Here is a 27,235-nt window from a genome sequence, read left to right on the forward strand (position 1 = left end):
ACGCTCTATAGCTCAGGTCTTGCTACCACATCTATACGGGTTCACCTGGGTGCCATAGTGGCTTTCCACAAACCACATCAAGATAAGTCAATATCTTCCCATCCATTGGTAACGAAGTTCATCAAAGGCCTCACTTACAGCCGCCTATCACCAAACCACCAGTAGCATGGGACCTCAATATTGTTTTAGAACAATTGATGCAGTTTCCATTTGAACTACTAGAAACAGCGCACCCAAAATACCTAACTTGGAAAGTGTTTTTTCTGGTGGCAGTTACTTCAGCCCGAAGGGTTAGTTAACTACAAACTTTAGTTCACGATACACCATATTTGCAGTTTTACAAGCAGAAAGTAGTGCTCAGAACTCATCCTTCCTTTCTTCCAAAGGTGGTTTCGGCGTTTCATTTAAACCAAGCAATTGAACTTCCAACGTTCTTTCCAAAACCACACCACGACAGGGAAAAACTGCTTCACATGTTAGACTGTAAAAGAGTACTAGCTTATTATAAGAATAGGACGCAATCAGAGTCCAGATCTTCCCAGCTCTCTCTCTCATTTAACCCTAATGCGCCGGGAATTCCAGTATCAAAGCGCACCATATCGAGCTGGATTACACAATGTATTCTTTACTGTTACCAAAAGAAGGACACTGTGCTACCTACAAAACTGATTGCCCACTTGAGAAACGTTCCTCTTCTGGATATTTGCAAAGCGGCCACATGGTCATCTCTGCATACCTTCACTTCTCATTACTGTCTCGATCATCAAGCGGTTGCAGACGCCAAAATCGGTCAAGCACTCTTACAAACTTGTATTAATCCATAACCAACACTTGACTGCCCACATTAAGTCACGCCCTATTCTGAAGGCTTAATAAACAATCTGTGGCGTGACGAGGACTCCCTCGTCAGGGCTAACTCAGCCCTGCTATCGACGGGAAAAGCAAGTTTGCTTACTATAAATGGTATTTCTGTAGATAGCAGGATGAATTAGCCATGCGGCCCCTCCCTCCTCCCTGGACAGTCAAGATTACACAAACATCTATGCTTAATTACTGACTGAGGAGAATCTGTCTTCCTGCACGGGAACACACGTGCAGCCACAGAGTAAAGCTCTGCATTAAGCTTTGGTAAAGCTCCGCCTCCTGGGCCTTGATAGTCCCATCAACAGCATGGCTAATTCATCCTGCTATCTACGGAAACACCGTTAACTGTAAGCAAACTTGTTTTTCTGCTTGACCTTTTGCTTTCCTGATTTTTCTTTGTCTCCCTCAGTTTCACCAGGTATTCTTCATAGTGTTTCTTTTTGGAATCCTTCATACTTCTTGATCGCTGTTCTTTTTGCCTGTATTTTTTCAGCCACCTCCTTTGAGAGGTTTCTTTTTCCTCTTACTTTTGTTTACTTTTATAATATATAAATTTGTTGCCTTTGTAATAGCTTCTTTTAATTTGGCACACTTCCACCTCACCCATTATCTCCCAGTCTTCCAGTTCTTCATCCACGAATTTCCGCATATTGACGAAGTCAGTATTTTTGAAATTCAAAACTCAGGTCTTCATGTGACGACTTTGCATCTTATTTGTGATATTAAACCATACTGTCTGATAATCATTGTTGCTCGGTGGGCACATACCTGGTCATTAGAGACATTTTCCCTATTTGTGAGCACTAGATCGAGTATAACACTTTCCCTCATGGGTTCCATTACCATTTGTTTGAACAAAGCCCCTTGAAGGGCATCCACTCTCTCTCTACTTCTTGCAGAAGAGATACTCCAATTCACATTCAGGAGATTAAAATCTCCAAGCAACACATATCCCTTCTTTTCCATCTTTTGGATGTCTTCAACCAGATCTCTCTCTCCAGTTCTTCTGTATGAGTCAGAGGTCTGTAGACCATACCAATGTAAATGGAAGCTCCATTTTTTTTTCTATTTATTTATTTATTTATTTATTTTTTAAGGGCAGCCCATAATGCTTCTTCCCTATGCCACATCCCTTGCATGTCAGTTGCTTTGATATTGTTTTTCAAAAAGCAATTCACAAGAATATATAAGACTTCAGTTAAAGAAATTTGACCATCATATAAAAGGATACTTTTGGCACTCACTTTGAATTGAGTGCCAACAGCGTCCTTTTATATGATGATCATATTTCTTTAACTGAAGTCTTCTATTTTCTTGTGGTGAATTGCTTTTTGATATACTATTATATTTACCAGAGTAGGTTCTTCTTTTTGATATTGTTTTTGACAGAGCTATTCCTCTCTCTTTTCTGTCCTCTGCCTCCTTATCAAGTTATAACCAGGGATGGCCATATCGCAATCATGAGACTCAGTTAACCATGACTCTGTAACAGCAACTATGTCCACGTCCACTTCCACCATTAAGGCCTGCAGATCTGGGATTTTACTGCCCAGACTATGAGTTTTTGTGGTCACAGCTTTCCAACTTTTCTGCCTTTTATGTTATTTTGAGCTGATTGATTTTGTTGTTTTCTCAATTCCTGTATTGCTTGGGTATGACATGGCAATTTCATTGGCTACTTCTTTCCACCCCCATCCTCTAGTTTAAATGCTTGATAATGTAGGCTCTGAATTACTCGCTTAGCATTCTCTTCTGGCAAAGAACAAAATGTAGACCTTCCTTTACAGTATAACCTTTTACTGTTCCATAAATAGCCTTAGCCTCCAATGTAACCAAAACCACTTGCTTTGTACCATGGTTTGTGCCAGACATTGAAGTTATCTATATAGTAGAGCCTTTCAGGAATTCGGAAAGATACTAATAATGGAATTATAAAACAACTTCTCTGCACCTGATGCCAAAGCAAAATTAACAACCAGGGTCAAATAGTATGATGCTTGATTCTCTCTCAATCAGAAAGGAGAAATCCAAGCTATCCAATGTTCAGGCACAGCCAAGTCCTCTGCTGGAGCTTCAGCTTTCCAGAATAGGAAATAAAAATTGCTATAAATCAGTAGAATAGATTCAGTGGAGTCACCAAGGAAACCTTTTGGAATCCTTAAAGTTTTCTTCTGTACCATGTTTTCCAAATTCTCAACCTTCTTATGCAACTGCTGATTTTCTTTAATATAATTTCCAAGCTCTTCAACTTTCTTACAATTACTCTCCACTTCTTCCATCTTATCCCGACACTGTTTGTACTGATTTTCATCTCTCCTCTACTTTTTAATTCATCAATCTGCCCCACAAATTGAAAAATCTGTCCTGATAATTTTTTTCCCATAGCAGAAATAGTTTTGCAGGATTCATCCAGAGTAATTATAGGAACTTTCTCAAGCTCAAAAGTTCCAGGAAAATTCAAACTTGAACCCATATTTGAAGAAATAGGCTTACAAATGTTGATTTGTACTTCAGCTTCTCCAAGTCCCTGATTAACAGCCCACACAGCCATCCCTGGATCTTGTGATCTCTCGCAGCAGTGATCTTCCTCTATTGTTTAGCTGGCTTCAAGCCACACTGTTCCACCTTAAATCTCCTGGCCAGAATTATCAAACTGTGCAACAGCACCCAAAGGGTCGGGTCCACTCTGGCAACAATCCAACAAAAGATTTCACAAGGAGGCTTCCCGTCTAGGCAAACTGTCCAAAGAGAGTCCCTGGGAGGGGCAGGGGGCAGAAACCTGAGTCAATGCTGCAACTAAGGAGCACATAGGACTAACAGCTGGTGGTACCACGGGTCTTGGTGGAACAACCTGGGCTCTGGCCTTCCTCTTCTTTCTTCTATACCAGGTACGAAAAAGACACTTCAAAATAAAAAAAATGGAAACAGCATGTGGGAGAGATGCAGTGACCCAGATCTAACATGCCACCATCTTAGAATGAAACATTTGGTTTTTTACAAAAAGTTGATGGGAGAAAGCCATTTTTCAAAACACAGATTCTTAAAGCAACCCCCCAAATCTTCATATTCTGCTTGTGAGAAAAGTTCTCAGAAAATACTACCATAATAAATATTTAACCCTATAAAAAGATATTTAGATAAAGAAAACACTATCTTTGATCCTATACAGTCATTTAAAAAAGTTTTAATAAACAGATCATTTATTTTATTTTTAAAACATTTATATTCCATTTATATCAAAATATGTATTAAATGGATTACAAAAGACACTGACAATTAAACACAGCCATACAACAGAACAATAAGTAACAACAAAAGCTGAACAAATAAAATAAAATAAAATAAAAATCATGTATGTCTTTCAAAGTAATTTAAGAGAAACAGAGAAGATGGGGAAAATAAGCAGTGGGGAAGAAGTTCTGGGGCCAGCCCAATGGCATTGCTTTGCAACGTCATGCACAAGGTCCTCAGTTTGAATCCTAAGTCAGATAGTCTGCTCCCCAGAGTGGCTAGAACACTGATGCTACCGAGCTAGCCTTCAATACCCTCAGGCAAAGAGAGGGAGGGAATCAAGGACAATGCTTAAAGGTGATACCTAGTGGCCATTTTATTTTATTCGGATTTTTTAATATTCTGCTTTTCAACACTTCAAGGCTCCAGAAAGAAACTTGGTATGTGGCCCTGACCCCAAACCATTGCTGCAATGACCATCCTAAATACACTGGTGGGAGATATAAAATGGGTCAAAAGAATCCCAGAGTAATTGCAAATAAAGGCTTATGGCACCAGATCCCAGCCCCAGTTCTGAGCTAGAAGTATTATTTATTTATTGGTTTTTTTCAGGCACTTCAAAGTGGATTACATTCAGGTATTGTAGGTACACAGGAACAGGAGGAAACCTCCAGGTTAATCTCCCTTAGCAAATAGCCAGAACTGTGGATTTTTTGAGATCACGATACCATCCAAAGCCCTATAGGAAAACACAAAATAAAAGCACCACCAGACCTCCATACCATAAGAACAGAATCGTCACATATTGATATAGTCAGTGAAGGAATGAAAACCAATGGAAACAACTGGCGATATTACTTTACTATGGTTTGTTCTATTATATACCAAGATGATTTTAGCTTTCCAGCATGCCATGGAGACAAGACAGATAGGCACTGCCACTGGAATGTGGCAGTGGGCTAAGTTACAGCACTGGGCTGAGAACCTGGGAAGCCAGGGTTCAAATCCTGCTGATGCTCCTTCTGGTTTTTGGCAAGTCACTTCACTCTCTGTTGCCTCAGGTACTAACTTAGAGGCAGATTAAATACTGTGTGCTCAGGCTAGTGCATAGGTTTTGGAAGCAGGTCTATAACCCCTTAGGCAATAAGGGGATTAGTGCATCCAAAATGTACGTCCAAACTAGTGAGTAGCTAATAGCGCTCTTCACATGTAAATGCCATGTTGATGAGACTATTAGCTATTCCCCCTTATGTAAAAAATAAATGTGCGCCCGATGTGCACATTTTTACTCTCAAAAATTAACACCAGCCCTGGAGCTGGCATTAAATCTTGAGAAGCCCCAAAAATTAACAGTGAAGCAGAAAATACTGCTTTTCTGTAGTTCCTCCGACTTAATATCATGGCGATATTAAGTCAGAGGAACTGAAAAAAGGAGTAAGATTTAAAAAAAAAAAAAAAGTCTTGCCAGTAGTCAGGTTAGGAAAACAGACGCTCCATTAACGAGTGTCCATTTTCCTAATCCGTGGCTCTACACAGGTTAGGAAAACGGACACTCCTAAAACTGAGCGTCCATTTTCCAAACCCACTTCTCCTGGGCACTCGATGCCGAGGAAGCACTAGAGATACAATACACCCTAGCACCTCCTTTTTAACACAGCGGTTTATATATTAAAAAAAAAAAAAAACCTTTAGAAAAAGTTTAAAAACCTGGCTATTTAAACAAGCTTTCCAAAAAGAGAAGGGAGAATAGAAGCCAGGGATGAGCAAAGCACGAACAATTAAACAACCATACACACTGCAGAAATGCACTAAATGTGTAGTTTTTAATATATAGCGCACCATCACTAATGGATAAGTTACATTTGTGAAATTAATTCTGTACTTAAAACTGAGAAGGAAAGACATGGACATGATTAATCACATTTAACAACAAACATTGATAACAAACTATGTTACTGAACCTTATGGCACCTATGTAAATGAACAAATCATAGGATCATTACTTTTTGTGCCTTACTGTAAACCGTTGTGACTGTCCCCACCAAACGACGGTATAGAAAAGACTAAGAACAAATAAATAAATAAATAAATAAATAAATTTGCCTACTGCATCGTGCATCCAAGAGAGGAGGATGAGCACGCATTAGAAAAGCAGGCGGCTCAATCAGGAGTGCCTGTTTTTCACGCATCAATATTGCATCAGCCTGTTAGACTGTAAGCCTTCTAGGTCTGAAGACAGAGAAATACCTACAGTACCTGAATGTACTCTTGAGCAACCAATGAAAAGGTGTGAGCTAAATCTAAATAAAAATAAGGAAATGATCACCTCACAACATAAAAAATTAGAGATTGACCAAACAATAGAACTAAATAGACAACCTTTAATTCTATAAATTTAAAAATACAACTGCTCCTCTGAGAAGCCCCTCTTTTAATAAAGACCACCCATACTTAGTATATACTATTGCACTCTAAGCCAAACTTTTATCTCCATCAAAAATAATCATACAATTTTAGCATAGCTTTTGATTATCTCATGTAGAAGGTATCAACAGAACCCAAGGTCTCCTGTGATTCTGTGACCTGGGAAGGGTTACAAAATCTGCTCGCGAAATAGAATTGGCTGGTCTTCAGGTCAAGGAGACAGTGGCTGGCCAGTAAGCTTCTAACCAAGACTATTGCAAGGGGTGGGGGCAAGGAGGTTGACAGCCTGAAGAACCAGACTGCCCTTTTAAGTCAGCCCTGAGCACGCAAGCATGCAAACCCAAAAGGGGAGGGCTGAAAGCAACCCTGGTTCTGGGTACCCTTTACTCCAGCAATTGTCTGACCCTGCTGACCCTGATATTGGTGGGCTAGAGCTCTGCAGAGGGAGCTAATCTACCTGCAGAGAATTGGGGAAGCAGTAGCATTGTTACATTCCCAGGTATTATGGGCCGGGTTACGCCCACCCAGGAACAATTTGGCCATAAGGTAGTCGCACCCTGTTCACCCAGATGTTTCAAGTTCTAGCCAGCAGAGCGCTCTCTGCTAGCATGCTGTCTCTCAAGCATAAGGCTGGGTCTGAACAGGGCTAAGCTGAACTATACTGAACTGTGCTGGATATCTCCTCTGATTGCCTAGTAAAGAAAATCACATTTTTGACTACTGAGAAATTACTGCTTACCTGATAATTTCCTTTTCCTTAAGGTGGATTCAGGAAAGTGGGTTATGCACCTCTACCAGTAGATGGAGACAGAGCAAACTGGCATCACAGTATATACAGCCCTGCAGTGACATCAGCCTCCCAGTATTCTCTTAAAAAGCAACTGTGGACAGACAGCCATTTTTGTGCTCAACAAGAAACACTGAACTCAGGCAGGAACATATGCATACTAGACTAGGGACTGGATGAATACTTACTGGTAATCCCCTGAACCATGTAGCCACACAGGACCATCACACAATCGTTCGGCAGCCAAGGGTGGAAAGCTGAGTCCATCTAACCACCTTAAGGAAAAGGAAATTATTAGGTAAGCAGTAATTTCTCATTTCCTAGCATTTGGATAGATGGATTCAGGACCAGTGGGATGTACCGAAGCTATTCCTGAATAGAGTGGGAGGCTGCTCTCGGTCCAATCAACACCACATGTGCAAAGGCTGCGTCCTCCCGGGCCTGCACATCCAGACGATAATACCTGGAAAAGGTGTGTAAGGAGGACATTGCAGCTCGGCAAATGTAAAAAATGTCAGTGGTACACAACAATCTACCACCCATGGCACTGCCTGAGCCCTAGTGGAATGAGCCCACCCTGAGTAGGCAACGGCTTTTCAGCAGCCACATACACGGCTGTGACCACCTCCTTAATCCAAATGAGCTATTGTAGCCCACGAAGCTGGTTCACTCCGTCTTCCTCTGCCATGAAGGACAAACAAGCGATCTGTCTTTCAGAAAGGTTTAGAAACCTCCAGATACCTCACAACATGTCTCTTGACATCCAAGGGACGCAACAGGCGATATTCTTCTGCATCTTTCCTTATCCAAGGATGGAAAGAAAATGGATTTATTCAAGTGAAAATCGGAGACCACTTTAGGCAAGAGTGAAGGAACAGAACGCAGCTGTATCGCTCCTGGAGTCACCCGAAGCAACAGCTCCTGAGAAAACAAGCCCTGCAGCTTGAAAATTTGACACGTAGAACAAACTGCCACCAGAAACACTGTTTTCAAGATCAGTAACTACAAGGAAAGGCTACACAGCAGTTGAAATGTAGGGCCCACCAAGAAATCCAACACCAGGTTAAGATTCCACAAAGGAACCGGTAACCGCAAAGGAGGATGAAGATGTTTCACTCCCCCTCAAGAAATGGGCCACATCAGGATGAGCAGCTACCTGTACCTTCAAGGAATTAAGGGTCACCCTTTTATTTAACCCATCCTGCAAAAATGCCAAAATGAGTGGGATCTTAACTGAACGAGGAAAAACACCTTGATCTTGACACCTAGCCTCAAAACTCACCAAACCCGCACATAAGCTAAGGAAGTGGAGAACTTTCGATCTCGTAGCAAGGTGGCAATCACTGCAGGAGAATATGTATGCTTCAACAAGCGAGCCCTCTCAAGGCCCATACCATAAGACAAAACAGAGTTGGATCTTCTTGAAGGACAGGCCCCTACTGTAACAGATGCCTATGCGGAGGAAGACAAATGGAGGTTTCTACCAGGAGTCTTCGCAGATCTGCATACAATGGTCTTCTGGGCCAATCCAGTGCCACTAGGAGCACAATCACCCTGTGGCCTTCGATTCTTTGAACAAGTCTGCCCAACATAGGCCATGGGGGAAAGGCATACAGCACCTTGTCTTCCAGCCAGACCTGCACAAAAGCATTGATATCCAAGGACTTCAGATCTCACCTGCGACTGAAGAATCAAGGAACTTTCGCATTGCAAGAAGTCGCCAACAGATCTAAAAATTTTTATATATATATATGCGTCCAAAAACTAGGCGTCCAAGAACTAGGTGTCTCAACTTAAGTGCACACAAACTTATACTCAATTTGTGCGCAGAGGATAAACGTGCATCCAAGCCAGATGCCGCTTAACCTGGATGTCCAAGCAGACGCTCAACTAAGCGTCCAAAACCCGGACACATACCAAGATGCACCACTGAACCAACGTCCTATAGAGGGCAGCCGAATTGGAAAAGCCTGCTCAACCCATCAGACTGCCCTCCATCTCTGGACCTCCCTTGGGGCGGAACGAACGTCTGAACTGCACACTGAGCTCAGAGACCAGGGAAGGGGGGATCCCTGACAACTCTCCTTCACTGTCTCTTTAAGGATTTTTTTTTTTTAAACTTACCTGAGCTCAGTCCTTCCCAGCTGAATACAGAGATTGTCTCTGGCTGCAAGGGGAGAGGGCATGTTCCGTCACCGCCACGCTTAGCCTCCTGCATCCGCTGCCTTTAAGCTGTACAATCAGCTAAGTCCATGCTGTCTGAAAACCCAGCTACTGGACCAAGGCACACATCTGAGGAACCACAGAAATCACCTCAGGAATTCTCAACTGGGGAAGGGACCATTTGGTATCACTGCAGGAGAGAAGGGCAATCAATTTTTTTTTTTTTTAATTCTTCTTCTAAAATCTGAAGCAATCTTAGTAGGGAGATGCATGTCCACCATCTGCTGGAGAAGGAGAATTACTGGCAGGCTGATATCACAGTATATAAAGCCCTGGAGTGACATCAGTTTACTCTGTCTCCATTTGCTGGTACAGGTGCATTACCCACTGGTCCCAAATCCATCTATCCACATGCTAGGAAACTTGGTTTTTCTCCTGCAGTTTAAGTCAGGGAACAAGTGTTATATTTTGACCTCTGTTTTCTTTCATTAAACATCAGTGAAAAGCATAGCTTTTGCACTTTATTAGACCCCAGTACTTTCATGCTTCTAACTACCCTACCTATTTACCACGAATCCCTCTTCCTACATAGATCAGACCTGCAATAGGAGTTGTGTGGCAGTGCATTGGCTGCATCCTTCTCTGCCAGCCAAGGTCAGACACAGTGCTTGAACTACAGAGCAGTACTGGTGTCTTGCACAATTCAAAGCAGCGGTCAGGCTCCATGCAGCAAGAAGAGGATGTGGTCTGAGATACTGCTATTCACCTCCTCCTACTTCTAGCCCAATTAGCATAGGAGGGGGAAGATAGGGGACATGTGAAAGAGGAACTGAGGAATGGAAGGTATCCGTTAAAGAGAGGATCGAGTGTGTATGTGTTGGCACTTGAGATGAGGGGGATGAGGGAAAAAAAGGGAGAAAAAAAGGACAGAGTGGAAAAAGGAAGGAAAATGGACTGGATGAGGAGCAGGGCTGGAGCCAGGGAATTAACCTCTCTCAGAGCCCACTATGGATTCTTCACTTCATCCCAGAACCTCCCTCCACTTCTGAGACTCTCTCTTCCTTTCCTCTTCCACATCGATACTTGAAAGTCCCTACCCATAAAACTTCCAAAACAAAATGTACCATGTACCGTGACTATTGAATCCAATAAGCACCTAGATATTTAGCCAGGTTAGCCTTAACTTCGCAGTAGAACTCGCACTTCTTTATTTATTCGTTGTATTTTATTCCCCAGTTACTTGCTCCTAGTTTATCTCCCTGTTCGATGTAACCGCATTCTTACATGTTATAATGTAAACCGAATTGATATGTAACATTGCTACATGAATTTTGGTATATAAAAATGTTAAATAAATAAATAAATAAATAAATAGATAAAATAAAATTATACAGAGACAAAGCAAGGTTAGAGAACTATTTTATCATGAAAAATAAAATGATTTAATATTCAAATGTATGCAAATATGTCACAGAAATGCTGCAGAGTTTGAGAAACTTACAGAATTCATCCCGGAATTGCTGCAAGAAATTAGGGGCTATAGATAATGATACAGAAGTGCTACCCCCAATTTCCAGCAATTCTGTGCAGATTTCTGCAAAATTGCAGAAACTGGCTACCACTCCTTCCTTCCTCTGGCTTTGTTTTTCTTTATCTCCCTCCAACACCTGCTAACTCCTGCCAAGTTGCCAGTTCTGGCTCTACTGCTGCCAGTCTCTTTCACTGCTTCTCCTCTCAAGTGCAGAATTGCTACTAACTTTGAATGCAGGTGGCACTGTGAGCTGCTTGAACTGTTTAGTCCTCCCAGCACTGTTGCTCCTTACTTCCCCGCACCCCCCCTCCCCCGCCCCCTTAGCCATCTTGTTTCCTGTACAGACTTGTACTTATACTGAGGAAGTTTCAGCAGTCAGTTGCCAGAACTTAGTCCTACTTTCCAGTCCTCACTCTGGCTCTGCTCCTGTATCCAGAAGACTTCATTATCTTCAACTTCTGTATTCAGTGCTCCTGCTTTCCTTTCTGGGTTCCTGGTTCATTCCTGCTCCTTACCCTATTTCAGATCTCTGATTCCCTATTTTGGGAGCTTCCCTCTGTTTTCATGCCTCGCCAGCCACCAGCAACTAAAGGCTCAACCAGAAAGGAAGACAGCTGGTCTGGATTTGACTTTCCTGAGATTAGGCCGTTCATTTCTGGGGCAACCCACAGACAACAACAGTCATAGGAGGACTGTGAATCCAGCTGGGTAGCCAACATTTCCAAGATTGTCTGCATGAGTTGTGGAGGCGAAGGTGTGGATATTCTTCATATAATTGTGGACAATGTTAGCATGAACAGGGGGAGAGACCTATAGGACTGGGCTGGAAGCAATCTTATTTTTCTAGCCTTAAGGCATTTCTTGAGGTTGGAGGCAGGATTCTGAGCCAGTGCGGCAGGAGGTAGGCTACTTACCTGGATCTCTCTGAAGATATCCAGATAAGTAGCTAGTTTCACAGCTACACATGCCAGATAACTTTAAGCCTACACTGAAGCAGGCTTAAAGTTATCTGGCTAAACTAGCCAGATATACCCAATATCCAGCTAAGTTAGCCAGATAAGTCAACCCCTCCCCAGAATGCTTTTTTATTTGCCTAAATTATAGCCAGATAAGTAGTTATTCAGCTATAATTTAGCCAGATAAGTGGCTGAAAACCATATTAGCTATTTATAGACGGATAACGTTTGAGTTATCTGTCTAAATGGATTTTGAGTATGGACCACAGGATTTCTAGGCTGAGAAAGGAATTTCAGCATCGGTGACAGTAAAGTTGTCAGGGCCAGTATTGGCAGTGCCAAGGTGGAAAAAGCTGATGGTGCCAGGATAGGATATGTTAACTGCACTGATGGCACTGCACCAAAGATGGACAGAGCTGACAGTATTTGCACTAACTTTTGTACTGTGTTTTCTGTGAGAATTCCTCGAGCTTCTCAGCATTAAAGAAGACTTTTTTGCCTCCTTTTAGCATCAATGTTCAACAGCCAGCGAGTTTCAGCTTTGATGACAAAGATGCCGGCTTCTTTTGCTTAAGTGCTGTCCCCTCTTCTAATGAAGAAGATAACTGGAACTTCAATTTGAGATCTCTGTAGGAAACAGCCCATGGGGACATCCATCCAAACGCTGCACAGTTTGTAAGAGTGTGAAAATCCTAAGTAGCATAGCAGAGCACATAAAAATTGAGGCTTGACATCTGGTTACATTTGGTATAAAGCTCAAATAGCCTTTCACCTCGATATAACAAAAGAAAATTTAAAAAGCACAAAAATGAAAAAAGGACTGCCTAATCTAATCAAAATTGTTTTTTTTGAGGAGATTAGAACAAAAAGAAAATAAAGAATGGGAAACAAAACACTGGGGAAAAATGCAGTGATGCAGCAGAGAAGGGAGAAGGCAGAAGTCCGTTCACTTCAGCTAAAGAAAATTGACTGAAGAGGCTTGCATGTCAGTGGTGATGCAGGAACATCCATGCATGCTCAGTAAGACTTCTAGGTTTTTCTGATCTCTAAGAGAGCATGTTCTGCATCAGCATTATCCAGTGATGTCACCACTTGTCCTTATTGCTCCTCAAAGGAAACAATTATCACAAACAAAAAGCAAAATTCAAAGACCCTCCCATGACTAGTGAGGCACTCAAAGAAGCTGGTTCAAAGACCTTGAGCAGATGCTGTGTGAAGTGCAGTAGTTCCACAATGCCTGTGTCCCTATCAGCCAGTATCAAAGCAAGAAGCAAACAAGAGAAAAGAGCAAGACTTACATTCTCTGCCGCGGCTACTGCCTCTCCCTCGCCGGCTGGAGACCCCACGCCCACGGCTCACTTCTCGGTCTCCTTTCTTTTCTCTGTTCTCTTTATTTTCTGAACCCTCTTTCCCAGGAGCTTTCTTCTTTCCTCCTACAGTCTCCCATGAAGTCTAATTAATCAGATGGAAGGAAAAGAAGCATTTTAGACCCAGAAAGATAGTAAGCAGAAAAAACTCAATATCAAAGAAAACAACCAACCCCATTATTCAGCTCTTTGGTAAAAGTTTTACTGATCTAGAGAAATTGGTCTGTTCAACGCCATTGGATCACATCACCCTTGTGTCATAGTTAATTCAGCTCTGCTTGTTGACAGATAAAAATGTATGACTAGATGCTAAAAAAAACATGAACGCCTTAAAAACTTGTGGAAAGCCAGAAAACAGCAAAAAACCTAGTCTCCTGGCAATAACAAACTGATCCACAAAGTATGCTGAGGGCATCAGCTTTAATCAATGCATTCAAATCAGGGCCCATCATATTCATCAATATTTTCTGCCTTAGGCAGAAAAAGCAAAGTTGCTTATCTATAACACATTTTCTCTGAAGAGAACAGTTCAGTTATATAATCATGCCATGCACTGAATGGGACAGTTTCTTCCAGATCTTTCTGGAAAGGGCAATGCCCTCCACTGCTCATTCATGGCACTTTCAGCTCTTGCAGGAGCTGGGTGAATCCCCCCTCAGTTCTATAGAAAAGCTTTGACTGTGGGGAAAATTCTGAAAGAGAGGAGGGAGAAATTGAGCGACTGGTGAACTACTCTCTTCAGAGAACACCTATTACAGATAAGCAACTTTGCTTTATCTAAAGACATGCAAGTCACAGATTCACACTCCTAGCTAACCTGTAGTGCTTTTTTTTCATGGGCCATTTAGAGGAATTCCCAATAAGTATAATCTGTAGCCTTCCTTTATGATCCAAAGAATCCTACTGTCTAATGTTTCAACAGGACCAGTGGCTTACAAAAAAAACCACTTAACCACCTTCCTCTACAGGGAGGTCTTCTGGAACAGAAACGGATCCAGACTCTCTCCTCTGGATCCAGTCAAAACCTCGTCCAGCATTTTGACTGGGTGGAAGTGTGGGGCTTTCAGCTTCTATGGGCACAATGGCATGGCCTAGAGCTCTGTTGTTACCTGGGACAATTAGATCCTGGGAAACATTTCTTTTGGGGAGAATATCTTCTTCTGAAGGGTTCCACTATGAAATCTGAGTTGTGAAGAACGATTCAAAGGTAGCATCACTGTCATGAATTCTACCACTTTTCTGACCATCTCCAAAGAGATTTCCAAAAGGCACATCTATAAACCTTCTCTACAATTATTCATGGAAGCCTGAAGCCCACAGCTAATAGAATCTACAGGTGTCAACAGCTTATGTAGGGCCTCTCAGTGCTGTTTCAAAAGAATCATAGTGTCCACTACTGGAGCTAATGCTACACTCAACACGATTAGTGTAAACACGACAAGTGCAAGTTATGAAGCTTCATAACACTGTGTTTAGCAAAGTGGAGTTGCCATATTTGAAAATAAACAAACATATCTTATGAATCTTGACCAACAAGAGTTTACTTGCACTTGTCGTGTTTACACTCAAAAGAATCATAGGCCATATGGGCTATATGCTTTTCACACTTCTCATTAGCATTCTACCTAATTTGCTTGAGGGAGAAAGTCATTGAATTTCTGGACCCCTTCCAGGAATATGTGCAAGCACTGAATCTTGTAGATCTAGAGCTGGTGCAAGTTTGGCACCCTAGGCGAACCTGCAGTCATGCACCTCCCACTTCCTCCAGATTATCTAATGGTGGCAAGTCCAGCCGTGTTCTCCCCTCCTACCAGCGACAGTGGCTCCAGCACAGGACCCCTTCTAGGTCTTGCGCTGGTGGGATTTTGCCACTCCCAAACTTTTGGAACTCTAGGAGACTAGCTGGTTTGCCTAATGGAAGCACCAGCCCTTTGTAGATCTGGTATGAAGCTATGCTTCTTGGATCCTTCAACTGCTCAGGTACAACAGTTTGTGTCTACTTTCTTAACAAAGAGTGCGAGAGAGAGAGAGAGTGTGAGAGAGAGAGTGAATGAGTGTGAGAGAGAATATGAGTGTGAGAGAGAATATGAGTGTGAGAGAGAATATGAGTGTGAGAGAGAATGAGTGTGAGAGAGAATGAGTGTGAGAGAGACTGTGTGTGTGAAAGAGACTGTGTGAGAGAGACTGTGTGAGAGAGACTGTGTGAGAGAGACTGTGTGAGAGAGACTGTGTGAGAGAGACTGTGTGAGAGAGACTGTGTCTGTCTGTGTCTGTGTCTTCTCCCAATTCTCTTCCATACATCCTGGAAGCAGCGCAGGATTTTGGCATAGGCATGTACCTAGAACGCCAAATTCCGAAGGCTGTCAAAAATTGGGACTCCTCCCCATTGTTCTCTGATTTCTGGGGGGTGCAACCACCCATCCACAATTCTCTGCCTATGGGTACCATAATCTTAAATCTGGCCCTGCCCGAAAGGGATTATGGACAGGCTTGCATCAATTCCTTAAGCGTATCCAGGTATTTGAAGAAGCCAAGAGGGTGCACATTGGACTCATCCTCACCCTGCAACTCAAAAGGAATAATTTTAGCCATTCTCTGCACAAAATCAGAGCAAGTGAAGACCTGTTTCTGACCAGAGGAGGAGAGGGCCCTAATGAGACTATAGTTTAAAATTCTTCAGAACAGTACTTCTCAGAGATATCCAGGACTCCAGGCTCTTCATGATGCTCAGAAAACATTGGTAGAATTAATGTCTGGGACTGCACTGACTAGAGCCATGGGCCTCCATGCCCTCAAACTCAGTTCTTTGGGCTTCTGAATCAAGTAGAGTCCAAGAAGAAGCTGCTTCCCATTTCAAATCCATATGACTTTAGCTCCACACAAACAGCACAAAGCTGGGCTTGGGGCACTGGAAGAAAGATCACTCAAAGCATCTAGAGATGTCAGGGAGATTGACGTTGGGAATTCAACATGCCTAGTACCTCAAGCAAATCAGTAATTTTCCTGTCCAAATCTATCTTGAGAGTCGATGACAACATTAGAATCAGTCTCATAGGCAACTGAACATCCTCTGGGCTCTCTACGGAGATTGCTGCTGAAGGTTTCAAGCTGGACTTCTGGAGCCTGTTGTGGCATTTTTTGTACCTGGGAAATAGAGCACACCTCCAAAATCAACCATTTTAGATGGTGGAGAACCTCTTGCATCTTCTGACTTTGAGCAATTAGAAGATATGTATCAAAGATTCAATGCCTCTGCATGAGGCTCAATGCCAAAGTCCTTCAGCTCCTTGCTTAAGCACTCCAAACCCTTGTGTCAGCACCAACCAGGAAAACGAAATTTCTTAGCTCCTGGGCCTATCCTCAAATCAAGAAATAGAATAGAGATTGAGGGCCTTGTTAACACAATTTGGCCACCAGAAGTTGGGTGCAGCTACATAATCCTTATATCAAGAGTCTGATGCCAGGTTTGAGGAGTTAAACTCCAGCCCACCTGTAATGCTTACAGCCTGTCTTTCCAGGCCTGAACCACTCTAGGTGACATCTTCATGCAGATATCACAGCAAGAGACATTCGTGACCTTCTCCCTAGCATTTACAGCAAAACTCTGTGATGATCTGTATAACATCTTCTGTTTGCATGTCAGATAAAACTTGAAGCTGCTGGCCTTCTTGAGGATATGAGGAAGAAAACTTATAAAGCAAAATCAAATAATTTCTCCTCCCACAAAAGACAGTTTGAAGAGATGAAAAAAATGTGGCTGAGCTGAATAAAAAAATGAAGGCAAGTTCAGCAGATCTGATGAAACTGCCAAAAGACATAGCTAGATCAATCTTGGTGGGACTGGGGTGTTTGGGTAATTGCGATCTTCTTAGTGTTTGGGTAATTGCCCACAGCCATGCTATTCTGCGGATGCAAATTACCGCTGCAGAGGCCCTTGCTGCCATTTCGAGAACATTGTAGGTCGCACAGATCTTGTGTTTTCCACACTCCAGGCCTTTATGCACCAGTGACTGGAGGGAGACCTGCTGCTGCTGAGGCAGCTGTTTAGCTACCTCATGAACATCGGCTCATGTAGAGCTGGTAGAAGGCAATGCGTGGAATAATCATGGCTGCCTGGAAGACTTTCCTCCTAAAAGCTCTTTTTGATTACTGTACCCCAGATGCATGACTCTGCACTTCTTGGCATTGAATACCAGCTGCCAAGTATTCAATCACACTTTAAGCTTTCTTAAATCACTTTTCATTCTCTCTACTCCTTTCGGAGTGTCTGCTTTGTTGCAGATCTTAGGATTATCCGCAAACAGAAAAACTTTACCTTCTATTCCTTCCGCAATGTCACTCAAAGATACTGAATAGAACTGGTCCCAACACTGATCCTTGTGGCACTCCGCTTAACACCATTCTCTGTTCAGAATAGGTTCCATTTACCATTACACACTGTCTTCTACCCATCAACCAGTTTGTAACCCACACTACCACTTGGCGCTCTCTCCCAAGCTTCTCACTTTATTCATATATACTTTGCAATGGTAAGTATTAGAATTAAGTCACTGCAATTGATTTTTCCATTATAAAATGGCCTATTTTAGATTGACTAACACTGCAGCAAAAGCAGAGAGAATGAATTTTGCCACATTATTCAACCGATTTTTACAACTTTGTGTCCATAATAGTTCAGAAGCTTTTGTTTGTGCAAGATGAAAAAATCCAAATATCCCTAAGCAAATACATCACTAAATTCAGACCACATATTTCCTTATACAGGAGAATTTTATTGTCACTTAATGTCTCTATGCAACTGCTAACATTGCTCAGGATTAACTCCTTGGTCACTCAAAGGGTCCTGCCAAGCGCTGCAAAGGTTTCACCTGCACCTGAGCATGCAGTCTTATATTGGTAACCTCCCACCCATCAACTGGGTTCCCAGATGCCACGAAGCAAGTACCCTGCCCCACCAATTATTCCTTGGTGTTGACTAGAGATGGCGTGATGCTACAAAATCGAGGGTTCAAACAGATTCCAGAATTAACAGCTGCAGACCAAACAAAAATACTGAAAATACACAGCTACACATTTCTGTGGATCACTAATCAGTTTCAGACCCAGGACTAACAAATTAAATAGTTTATTAAGAAAGAGAAATAGTAAACAAGAAAAATTCAATCTTCAAAATAGGCAGGGGAAAGAAACAGGATTTATACTATGAATACTACATATTTACGATTTACATTAACTAGCCAGAGAAGCTCTGATAACAGTCTATCCATAGGAAACTGTTGAGATGTGGAACAGAATCTCAACACAGATCTGATTGGCTGTGCTTTTCAATCAAGACTAAAGTTGTTCTTGCACTTTTCTTGTCAGCTCCTCTCAGGCTAAGCCTATGTAACCTATGTAACCCACTTGGAATGCAGGATACTTGCTCCCTAACTAAAAACATTGCATGTCAGTAATAATCTCAGAATGTTACATGATTACAACTTTCTGTAGATAACTGAAGAAACATCAGTTCACGCCTTATTTTGAATCAAGGCTACATGATTAACCCTTTCAGTCTTGGTTGCCAGAAACTGTAGTATGCTGTAGGGGTCAGGATGTTACCTGCTTATTAGTTTAAGAGCGAATAAGAGAAATAAGTTCTCACTGAGACACAACAAAGATCCCAGCAAAAAAACAATCCAATCACAATGTACACATAGATCCCCATTTTGCCACACCCACATTCACCCAGACAAAAACATTGTATAAACTGGTAAATGGGAATAGCTCTAACATTTTGTTGCAAGAACCTGCATGTGTCATGAAGGTAAAACATTCATGAGCCTTTCTAGGATACCAACGTCAAGAAGCTTACACATCTTCAGTCTGTCACAAAGGGCCACAGTACAAAACGCATGTATACCTTCCTTCCCATGTGATTTGACATAGGAAGGGAGAGATACTGGGTATGAACTAAATAGAGAACCTTGTATGCCCATCTACGCAAGAAGATGGAGAACCAAGGATAATATGACAAATAGTCCTGGATAAAGAGCAACACCTTACAAGCAAGCGCTTTGATAGGATGCTGGGGTATAAGTGGGCTACAGAAAGTCTACATCCTCTTAAACACTCACATTTTGTGTCAGTGTTAGTCTTGCATACATTTAAATGAGGATTCTTTTTCCCCACTCAACACTCCATGCTCCATGTCTTTTAGGGTCAAAAATGTTATACTGGGGGACAAAACAGTTAAAAATAAACAAAATTGAAATCCAACAACTATATGTCTCCACCCCACTGTGTTAGTACTTTGTGGAAGTATCTTTGGCAGTATTTACAGCTGTGAGTCTGCTGGGATAGGTTTCCACCAGCTTCGCACATGTAGATTTGTCAATATTAAACCATCTTTTGTACAAAACTAAGCTCTGTTAAGTTCCTAAGAGAGTGTTTATGGTCAGCAATCTTCAAGTCATGTCACAGATTTTCAACCTGGTTGAGGTCATGGCTCTGACTGGGCCACTCCAGGACATTTACTTTTTTGTTCCTTAGCAACTCCAGTGTAGCTGTGGCTGTGTCTTTCAGGTCATTGCCACAGTGAAATCTGAATTCCTGTCTCAGTTTCAGCTTTCTTGCAGAAGCCAGCAGGTTTTCCTCAAAAAAAAAAACCTCTGTACTTTTCTCCATTTATTGTCCCTTCTAACCTGACAAGTGTCCCAGTCCCTGCTGATAAATATCCCCATAACATGATGCTGCCACTGTAGGGATAATGGTCTCAGTGCTAGGAAAAATAGTGGAAAGTGTTCTAAATATCAGAATCATAGAACATATAGAAAGACATGGTTTAATGGAACAAAGTCAGCATGGCTTTACCCAAGGCACGTCTTGCCTCACAAATCTGCTTTACTTTTTTGAAGGAGTTAATAAACATGTGGATAAAAGTGAACTGGTAGATGTAGTATATTTGGATTTTCAGAAGGCATTTGACAAAGTTCCTCATGAGAGGATTCTTGGAAAAGTAAAGTCATGGGATTGGAGGCGATGTCCTTTCGTGGATTACAAACTGGCTAAAAGATAGGAAACAGAGAGTAGGATTAAATGGACAATTTTCTCAGTGGAAGAGAGTGGGCTGTAGAGTGCCTCAGGGATTTGTATTGGGACCCGTACTTTTCAATATATTTATAAATGATCTGGAAAGGAATAAGACGAGTGAGGTAATCAAATTTGCAGATGATACAAAATTATTCAGAGTAGTTAAATCACAAGTAGATTGTGATATTGCAGGAAGACCTTGTGAGACTGGAAAATTGGGCATCCAAATGGCAGATGAAATTTAATGTGGATAAGTGCAAGGTGATGCATATAGGGAAAAATAACCCATGCTATAGTTACACAATGTTAGGTTCCATATTAGGAGCCACCGCCCAAGAAAGAGATCTAGGCGTCATAGTGGATAACACATTGAAATAGTCTGTTCAGTGTGCTGCGGCAGTCAAAAAAAAAGCTAACAATGTTGGGAATTATTAGAAAGGGAATGGTGAATAAAACGGAAAATGTCATAATGCCTCTGTATCGCTCCATGGTGAGACCGCACCTTGAATACTGTGTACAATTCTCGTCGCTGCATCTCAAAAAAGATACAGTTGCAATGGAGAAGGTACAGAGAAGAGCGGCGAAAATGATAAAGGGGATTGAACAGCTCCCTTATGAGGAAAGACTAAAGAGGTCAGGACTGTTCAGCTTGGAGAAGAGACAGCTGAGGGGGGATATGATAGAGGTGTTTAAAAGAACTAAATGTGAATCTGTTATTTACTCTTTCAGATAATAGAAGGACTAGGGGGCACACCATGAAGGTAACATGTGGCACATTTAAAACTAATCTGAGAAAGTTCTTTTTCACTCAATGCATTCTCCTTTTCTTTCCTAACCAATTACCTTTAGAGTCTATTTTCCTCTTTATTTCTCCTTTTTATTAGCACACTTCAAAGAGGTTTGTCCCTTCAAAGGGGAAAAATTAGTTGATTCAAAACCTGGTTATAGGGGTACAACTAAACAAAGTGTTACCTAAATAGCAGCTCAGATTGAGTAAAAGTTAAGACAAGAGGTAGGAGGAGTGATATTTCCATGAGTCCAATCCAGCAAAGGTTATGCTGATGGGCTGGACTTTGAAGGGGAAGGGGAATTAGGGATGCATTTAGCAATTAATTTGAAGGTTTTGCCAGAGAATTACTAGTATGCCATATAACGGCAATGCAATTTTACTTGGTAAGAAGTGTAACGGTGCGGGTTGATGAGAAGGTGGTGCTTATTAAATCTTCAGCTATTATTGTAACCATCCTAGTATGGCAACTATGATCAACTTCATGTGTGCCTCTAAATGTGAAAGATTTAAACTCTGTCAAATGAATCAAGCTTCAAAGAAAAATTTCCGGACGGAAAGCAGCAGTAATTCTTCTCCAAGAGACACACTTCAAACAGTCAAGAGAATTCTCACTCAAATCTAAAATTATATGAAGGTCATATTTTATCTTGGTTGAGGTCAAATGAAGGACAGCAGAAGTCCTTTATGGCTAAAAACTTCACTTTTCAACTGGTAAAGTCTGTTAGATATGAGTGTGGCTACTAAAAAAAAAAGTGTGATTTTCACTGTAAAGCATATGGGAACAGACAAAGATCTAAACAAGTTTACCTTAGAGGAAAAGCAGAATAGAGGAGCTAGGAGAGAAAAATTTAAATATCAATGCACAGGAGATGGGTCTCTTTCAACAAAAAGACTCTGAATGGAAGGATAATGGGATGAGGGTAAAAGGGGGTAGACTCAGAAAGAATGGTTGATATATGGAACATTCTCCCAGTGGAGGTGGTAAAGAGGAAGACATTATTTGAATTCCAGAAAGTATGGGACAAAAGCAGAGGGGATTTCTGAAGAACTGGGAAGAATTGTAGAGATGAGCAACTGCATAGGCAGGCAGACTAGATAGGACATATGTTCTCTTTCTGATGTCATGTTTCTAGGCTATGTAATAATAAAGAGGGTAATCAGTAATCAGCAGCTGACACTGGCCTTAGTTTATGCCTCTAAAGAATGAGCTAGAGTTTATAAATAAATACTTGTTAACTGTTTTCCTTTTCAGAGGGATATATCATGACTGGAGAGGACTTCAATCTTGTCCTTAATCCAACAGCAGACAAAACAAGTGATTTCCCCAAGCAACTGGTTAAAAAAAAAAAAAAAAAAAAAGCTACAAGGTTTGGTCACTACCTGGAGAAGTGGGGGCTTGATTGATAAATGTCCATCCACATGGTTAGGAATTCAGATTTTAATCCTCACATCACAACATACAATCCAGATCTTATTCTTGGGAGCAAAAACATGATTCCTGCAGTGAGAAGGGCCTAGATTGGACGCACATGATCCAACCATGTACTGGTTTTTATTACTTGTGATGCAAGTCAAATACCACAGGTTTCTAATAAAATGGGTTTGATGATTCTCACGAATTCAAAAAAATGCAGAATCCATCAAAAACTCACAGAGAATATTTGGAGTTAAGCAGAGTTGTTTACCTCTAACAGGTGTTCTCCCAGGACAGCAGGATGTTAGTCCTCGCACATGAGTGACATCATCAGATGGAGCCTAGTACAGAAAAACTTGTCAAAGTTTCCAGAACTTTGACTTGGCATACTGAACATGCCCCATACCACACATCTACGCGGGTTCCTCTTCATTCTTATAACATAGAATTAGATTGAAAATAGCAAAAAGGAGTAACCCAATTCCCAGAGTGGAAGAGGGGTTTCGTAAGGACTAACATCCTTTTGTCCTCTGAGAACACCTATTACAGGTAAGGAACTCTTTCTCCTAGACAAGCAGGATGGGAGTCCTCACACATGGGTGAATCCCCAGCTACAGGCTGCTCCCAACAGAAAATGGACTAAGAAACAAACCAGGTGTCAATGGGCACAACAACCGTGCTGTTGGGAACAGAGGAGAAGACAGCCTGAACCTAAACAATGGGCCCTAAGCAGGGAGAGTTGGGTTCTACAACTCAAACTGGTTCCGGACGACAGACTGACCAAACTTGTCACGTGGGCCATCCCTTTCCAAACAGTAATGTGATGCAAATGTGTGTAGAGAACTCCACGTCGCAGCCTTGAGGATCTCCTCCATGGTAATTGCTTGCAAGTGAGCCACCGATGCTGCCATGGCTCTGACAGAATGATCAAGCAGCTGCAGGATTAACCTTTTAACATCCAGGCTCTAAGTGACAGAGCCTGGAGGTTGGGATGCCTCAGCCTGCCTTGATCTTGCATGATGAGATCTGGGGAAGTCTCCAAGCTGATCGGTTTCCAGATGCACAACTCTTGCAGAAGAGGAAATCAGACCTGTTTCGGCCAATAAGGGGCTATGAGGATCATAGTCCCTCTGTCCTTGCGAAGCTTCAAGAGCCTCTTCTCCAGCAAAGGAATTGGAGGATACGCATACAGAAGACCCTTGCCCCAATGATGGGCAAGGGTGTCAAAGTCTGGTTTGCTGTGTGTCCTTGTACAGGGAGCAGAACCAAGTTACCTTCCTGTTCCAGGGGGGACATGAACAGATCTACATCTGAACTTCCCCAGAGGTGGAAGATCCGATTCGCTACCTCCTGGTTCAGGGACCACTCATGAGGTCTGAAGGCACGACTCAGTCTGTCCGCCACCTCATTCTCCATACCTGCCAGATACGTTGCCCTAAGCACCATCCCTTGGGACAAGGCCCTTGACCAAATCTAGATCACTTATTTATTTATTTTTAATTTTTCTATACCAAAATTCCTGTATGAGATACAAATCAATCCGGTTTACAAATAACGGCAACTCGCCCAGGGCTTGGGTGGCCGGTGGCTTTTTACATTAAACTCTTGAACAGGGCTTAATTACATTAAACTGATGAACACGGCTTAATTACGGTTTAAATTAAATTAAACAGTTGATTCCAGTAAAAACATTAGAAACATTAAAAAAACATTAAAGCAATTAAACAAGGCTTAAATTACATTAAACAGTTAACCACTTCTCGAACAGGAGATATTATCCCGTACCTCCCTGCTTGTTGACATGTCACATCGCTACCTGGTTTTCTGTTTGGATCAGACAACTCTGCTGGACAGCCGATCTCTGGCCCACTCAGGAAAACTGGCAACAGTTTTCCTGAGTGGACCAGAGGCCCTGGGTGTGGAGCCCTTCTACATGAGCTCCCCAGCCCAAGGTGAATGCATCTGTGCTTAGGACAATTTGTGTAAGAGGACCCCAGAAGGAGATCCCCTGTTACCGACTGGACAATACTCTCAACCAGGACAGAATCCCAGAGAGACAGGTGGGGGTGACCCGGATGCAAGCCTGGAGGCTCTGCATGGCCTGGTGCCACTGCAACCTCAGGGTCCATTGGGCTCAGCGCATGTGTAAACGTGCAAAGGGAATTACATGGACTATTGCAGCCATGTGGCCCAACAACCTCAACATGTGCCGCACTGACACCCGCTGGCTCTCCTGAATCTCTGCCACTGTGTACTCCAGGGTGACGGCCTGTGAATGAGGCAGGAAGGCTTTTGCCTGAGCTGTGTCCAGCAGGGTTCCTATGAAGTCCAATTGAGGTGACAGACTGAGATAAACCTTCATGTAGTTGATGAACTCTAGTGACTCCAATACAGAATGGTCAAGCTCAAGGACCGAATAGCCCCTGCCTGAAATGTGCTCCTGACCAGCCAATCATCCAAACATTCACTCCAAGTCTGCGGAGGTGCACCCCCACCACCATGGCCAAACATTTTGTGAAGACACGTGGGGCTGACGCTAGCCTAAATGGCAACACTCTGTACTGGAAGTACAGCATGGCAATCTCTTATGTTCTTATACTTCCTGTGACTTGGGAAGAAAATCTTAACATAGGTGTATGCGTTCTTTAGATTGAAGGAGCAGAACCAGTCCCCATTCCATAGAAGGGGGATCAAGGTTCCCAGGGAAACCATCTTGAACTTTTTTTTTTTTTTAGAAATTTTTTCAAGGCCCTTAATTCTAGGATGGGATGAGTCCTCCTGTTCTCTTTGGATCAGGAAATACCTGGAGTAGAATCTCCACCCTCTCTGCCTTGGTGCAACAGGCTCAACAGCCTTGAATGTTAAGAGGGCAGAGAGCTCCGCAAGCAGTACTGGCCCCCAAAACAGGCACAGAGGACAATTTGGCATAATACCCAATAGGTTTAATTGGTACCACTGACGGACAATGGACAGAACCCACTAGTCTGAAGTTATTCTGGGCCACTGGTTCATGAAGAACCATAGCCTGCCCCCAACAGGAGGATCCAGCATCTTAGCTACAGTTAACTGGCTTATACTCCCTCCGATCCAGTCAAAACCCTGTCCCAGGAGTTGACTGAGGTACCGGCTGGGGTTTGGGAGCTCTCTGATGCCTGGGATAGCCACGCGAGCTCACATGCTGCTGATGGGAGTGAGAGGGCAGAGGATAGTATTTTCTCTGGTGATAGAAAGACTTCCTCTACTTCTGCCTCGCCAACCTCCTGGATGAAGAGGATGGGTCCAGAATGCCGGCAGAGAGCTGTTGGAGGGTCTCATTGTGGTCCCACAACTGGGCCACCACGTCCATCAGTCTATCTCCAAAGAGATTCTCCCCAGTACTCAGGAGGTCAGCAAGCCGTTCCTGAAACTCTGAATAAATATCAGAGGCCCACAGCCATGCTATTCTGCGGATGCAAATTACCGCTGCAGAGGCCCTTGCTGCCATTTCGAAAACATTGTAGGTCGCACAGATCTTGTGTTTTCCACACTCCAGGCCTTTATGCACCAGTGACTGGAGGGAAACCTGCTGCTGCTGAGGCAGCTGTTTAGCTACCTCATGAACATCGGCTCATGTAGAGCTGGTAGAAGGCAATGCGTGGAATAATCATGGCTGCCTGGAAGACTTTCCTCCTAAAAGCGTTTAATGCCCAGTGGTCCTTCTCTGGGGACCCCGAGGAATGGGTCCGAAAACGCTTGGCCCTCTTGAGGGCAGATTCAATGACCACCAACTAGTAAGGCAGCTGACGCTTATCAAATCCAGTAGCTTTCTGGACAAGGTAGACACCATCCACCTTCCTGTTAACGAGAGGTACTGTGAGGGTGAGCTCTCATATGCTCAACAGCAGCTCCTTAAGGATATCGTGCCCTGATACTGCCACGATTTCCTTAGGAGGCTACACAAAACTGGAGGATCTCCACCATCTTTTGCCGAGCAACTTCCTCCATCAATAACAGAATGGAATGGCTTCTGCCATTGCCCACACAAAACCTGTGAAGGATAACTCCTCTGGCGGGGGACCTCCTTCACTCTTCTGGAGAAGATGGTTCTGAGAGGAGACCCTCCGAGCCCTCAGAGGACAACTCCACAGTATCATCCCTCCAGGGGTCATAGGGACCCTCGTCACTAATCTACAGGGTTTGGGCCCTAGGTGTCTGGCCTTCGTCCAGAGGCGCAGTCACCAACAAATCCGGTGAAGGACATGGCAAAGCTAGACAGGGGGAAGCAGGCCAAATCTCTGCCGACCCAGGCGGAGATTCCTCCTTGGAGGAACTGGCAACAACTATACCGGTCGTCTGTGCTACAGGACCGATGGCCTGCATTGCCGGCTCCACCGCCAGCTGGATGCACCACTCCAGCTCCTCCTTAAAAGTTACTGAAGCCAACACAGACTGGGAGGAAGGAGGGAAGGCCAGATCTTCCTCAGATCCCTGATTTTTGTTTAAGCACATTTTACTTTAAAAGATGAAGAGGTTTCCCAACTTCACACATTGGAGCTGCAGATAAATGCCATCCAACACTTCACTATCTCAGTGCTACCTCTGGATATTAATCTGCTCTTTGAGCACCTTGCTTTTTATATTCCTTCCATATTTAGGCA

The 27,235-nt window shown here is 42.8% G+C and overlaps 1 protein-coding gene across 1 annotated transcript in view; it reads right to left on the reverse strand.

Annotated features, from left to right (window-relative positions):
- The window catches only part of UBAP2 (ubiquitin associated protein 2), a 597,209-nt gene that overhangs the window by 366,028 nt on the left and 203,946 nt on the right, over positions 1 to 27,235 (reverse strand). Inside the window, 1 exon segment of the mRNA XM_029581175.1 lies at positions 13,255 to 13,408. Within this exon segment, the coding sequence (XP_029437035.1) occupies positions 13,255 to 13,408 (154 nt within the window).

The sequence above is a fragment of the Rhinatrema bivittatum genome, chromosome 1, assembly GCF_901001135.1.
Source record: "Rhinatrema bivittatum chromosome 1, aRhiBiv1.1, whole genome shotgun sequence".
Classification (NCBI taxonomy): Eukaryota; Metazoa; Chordata; class Amphibia; order Gymnophiona; family Rhinatrematidae; genus Rhinatrema; species Rhinatrema bivittatum.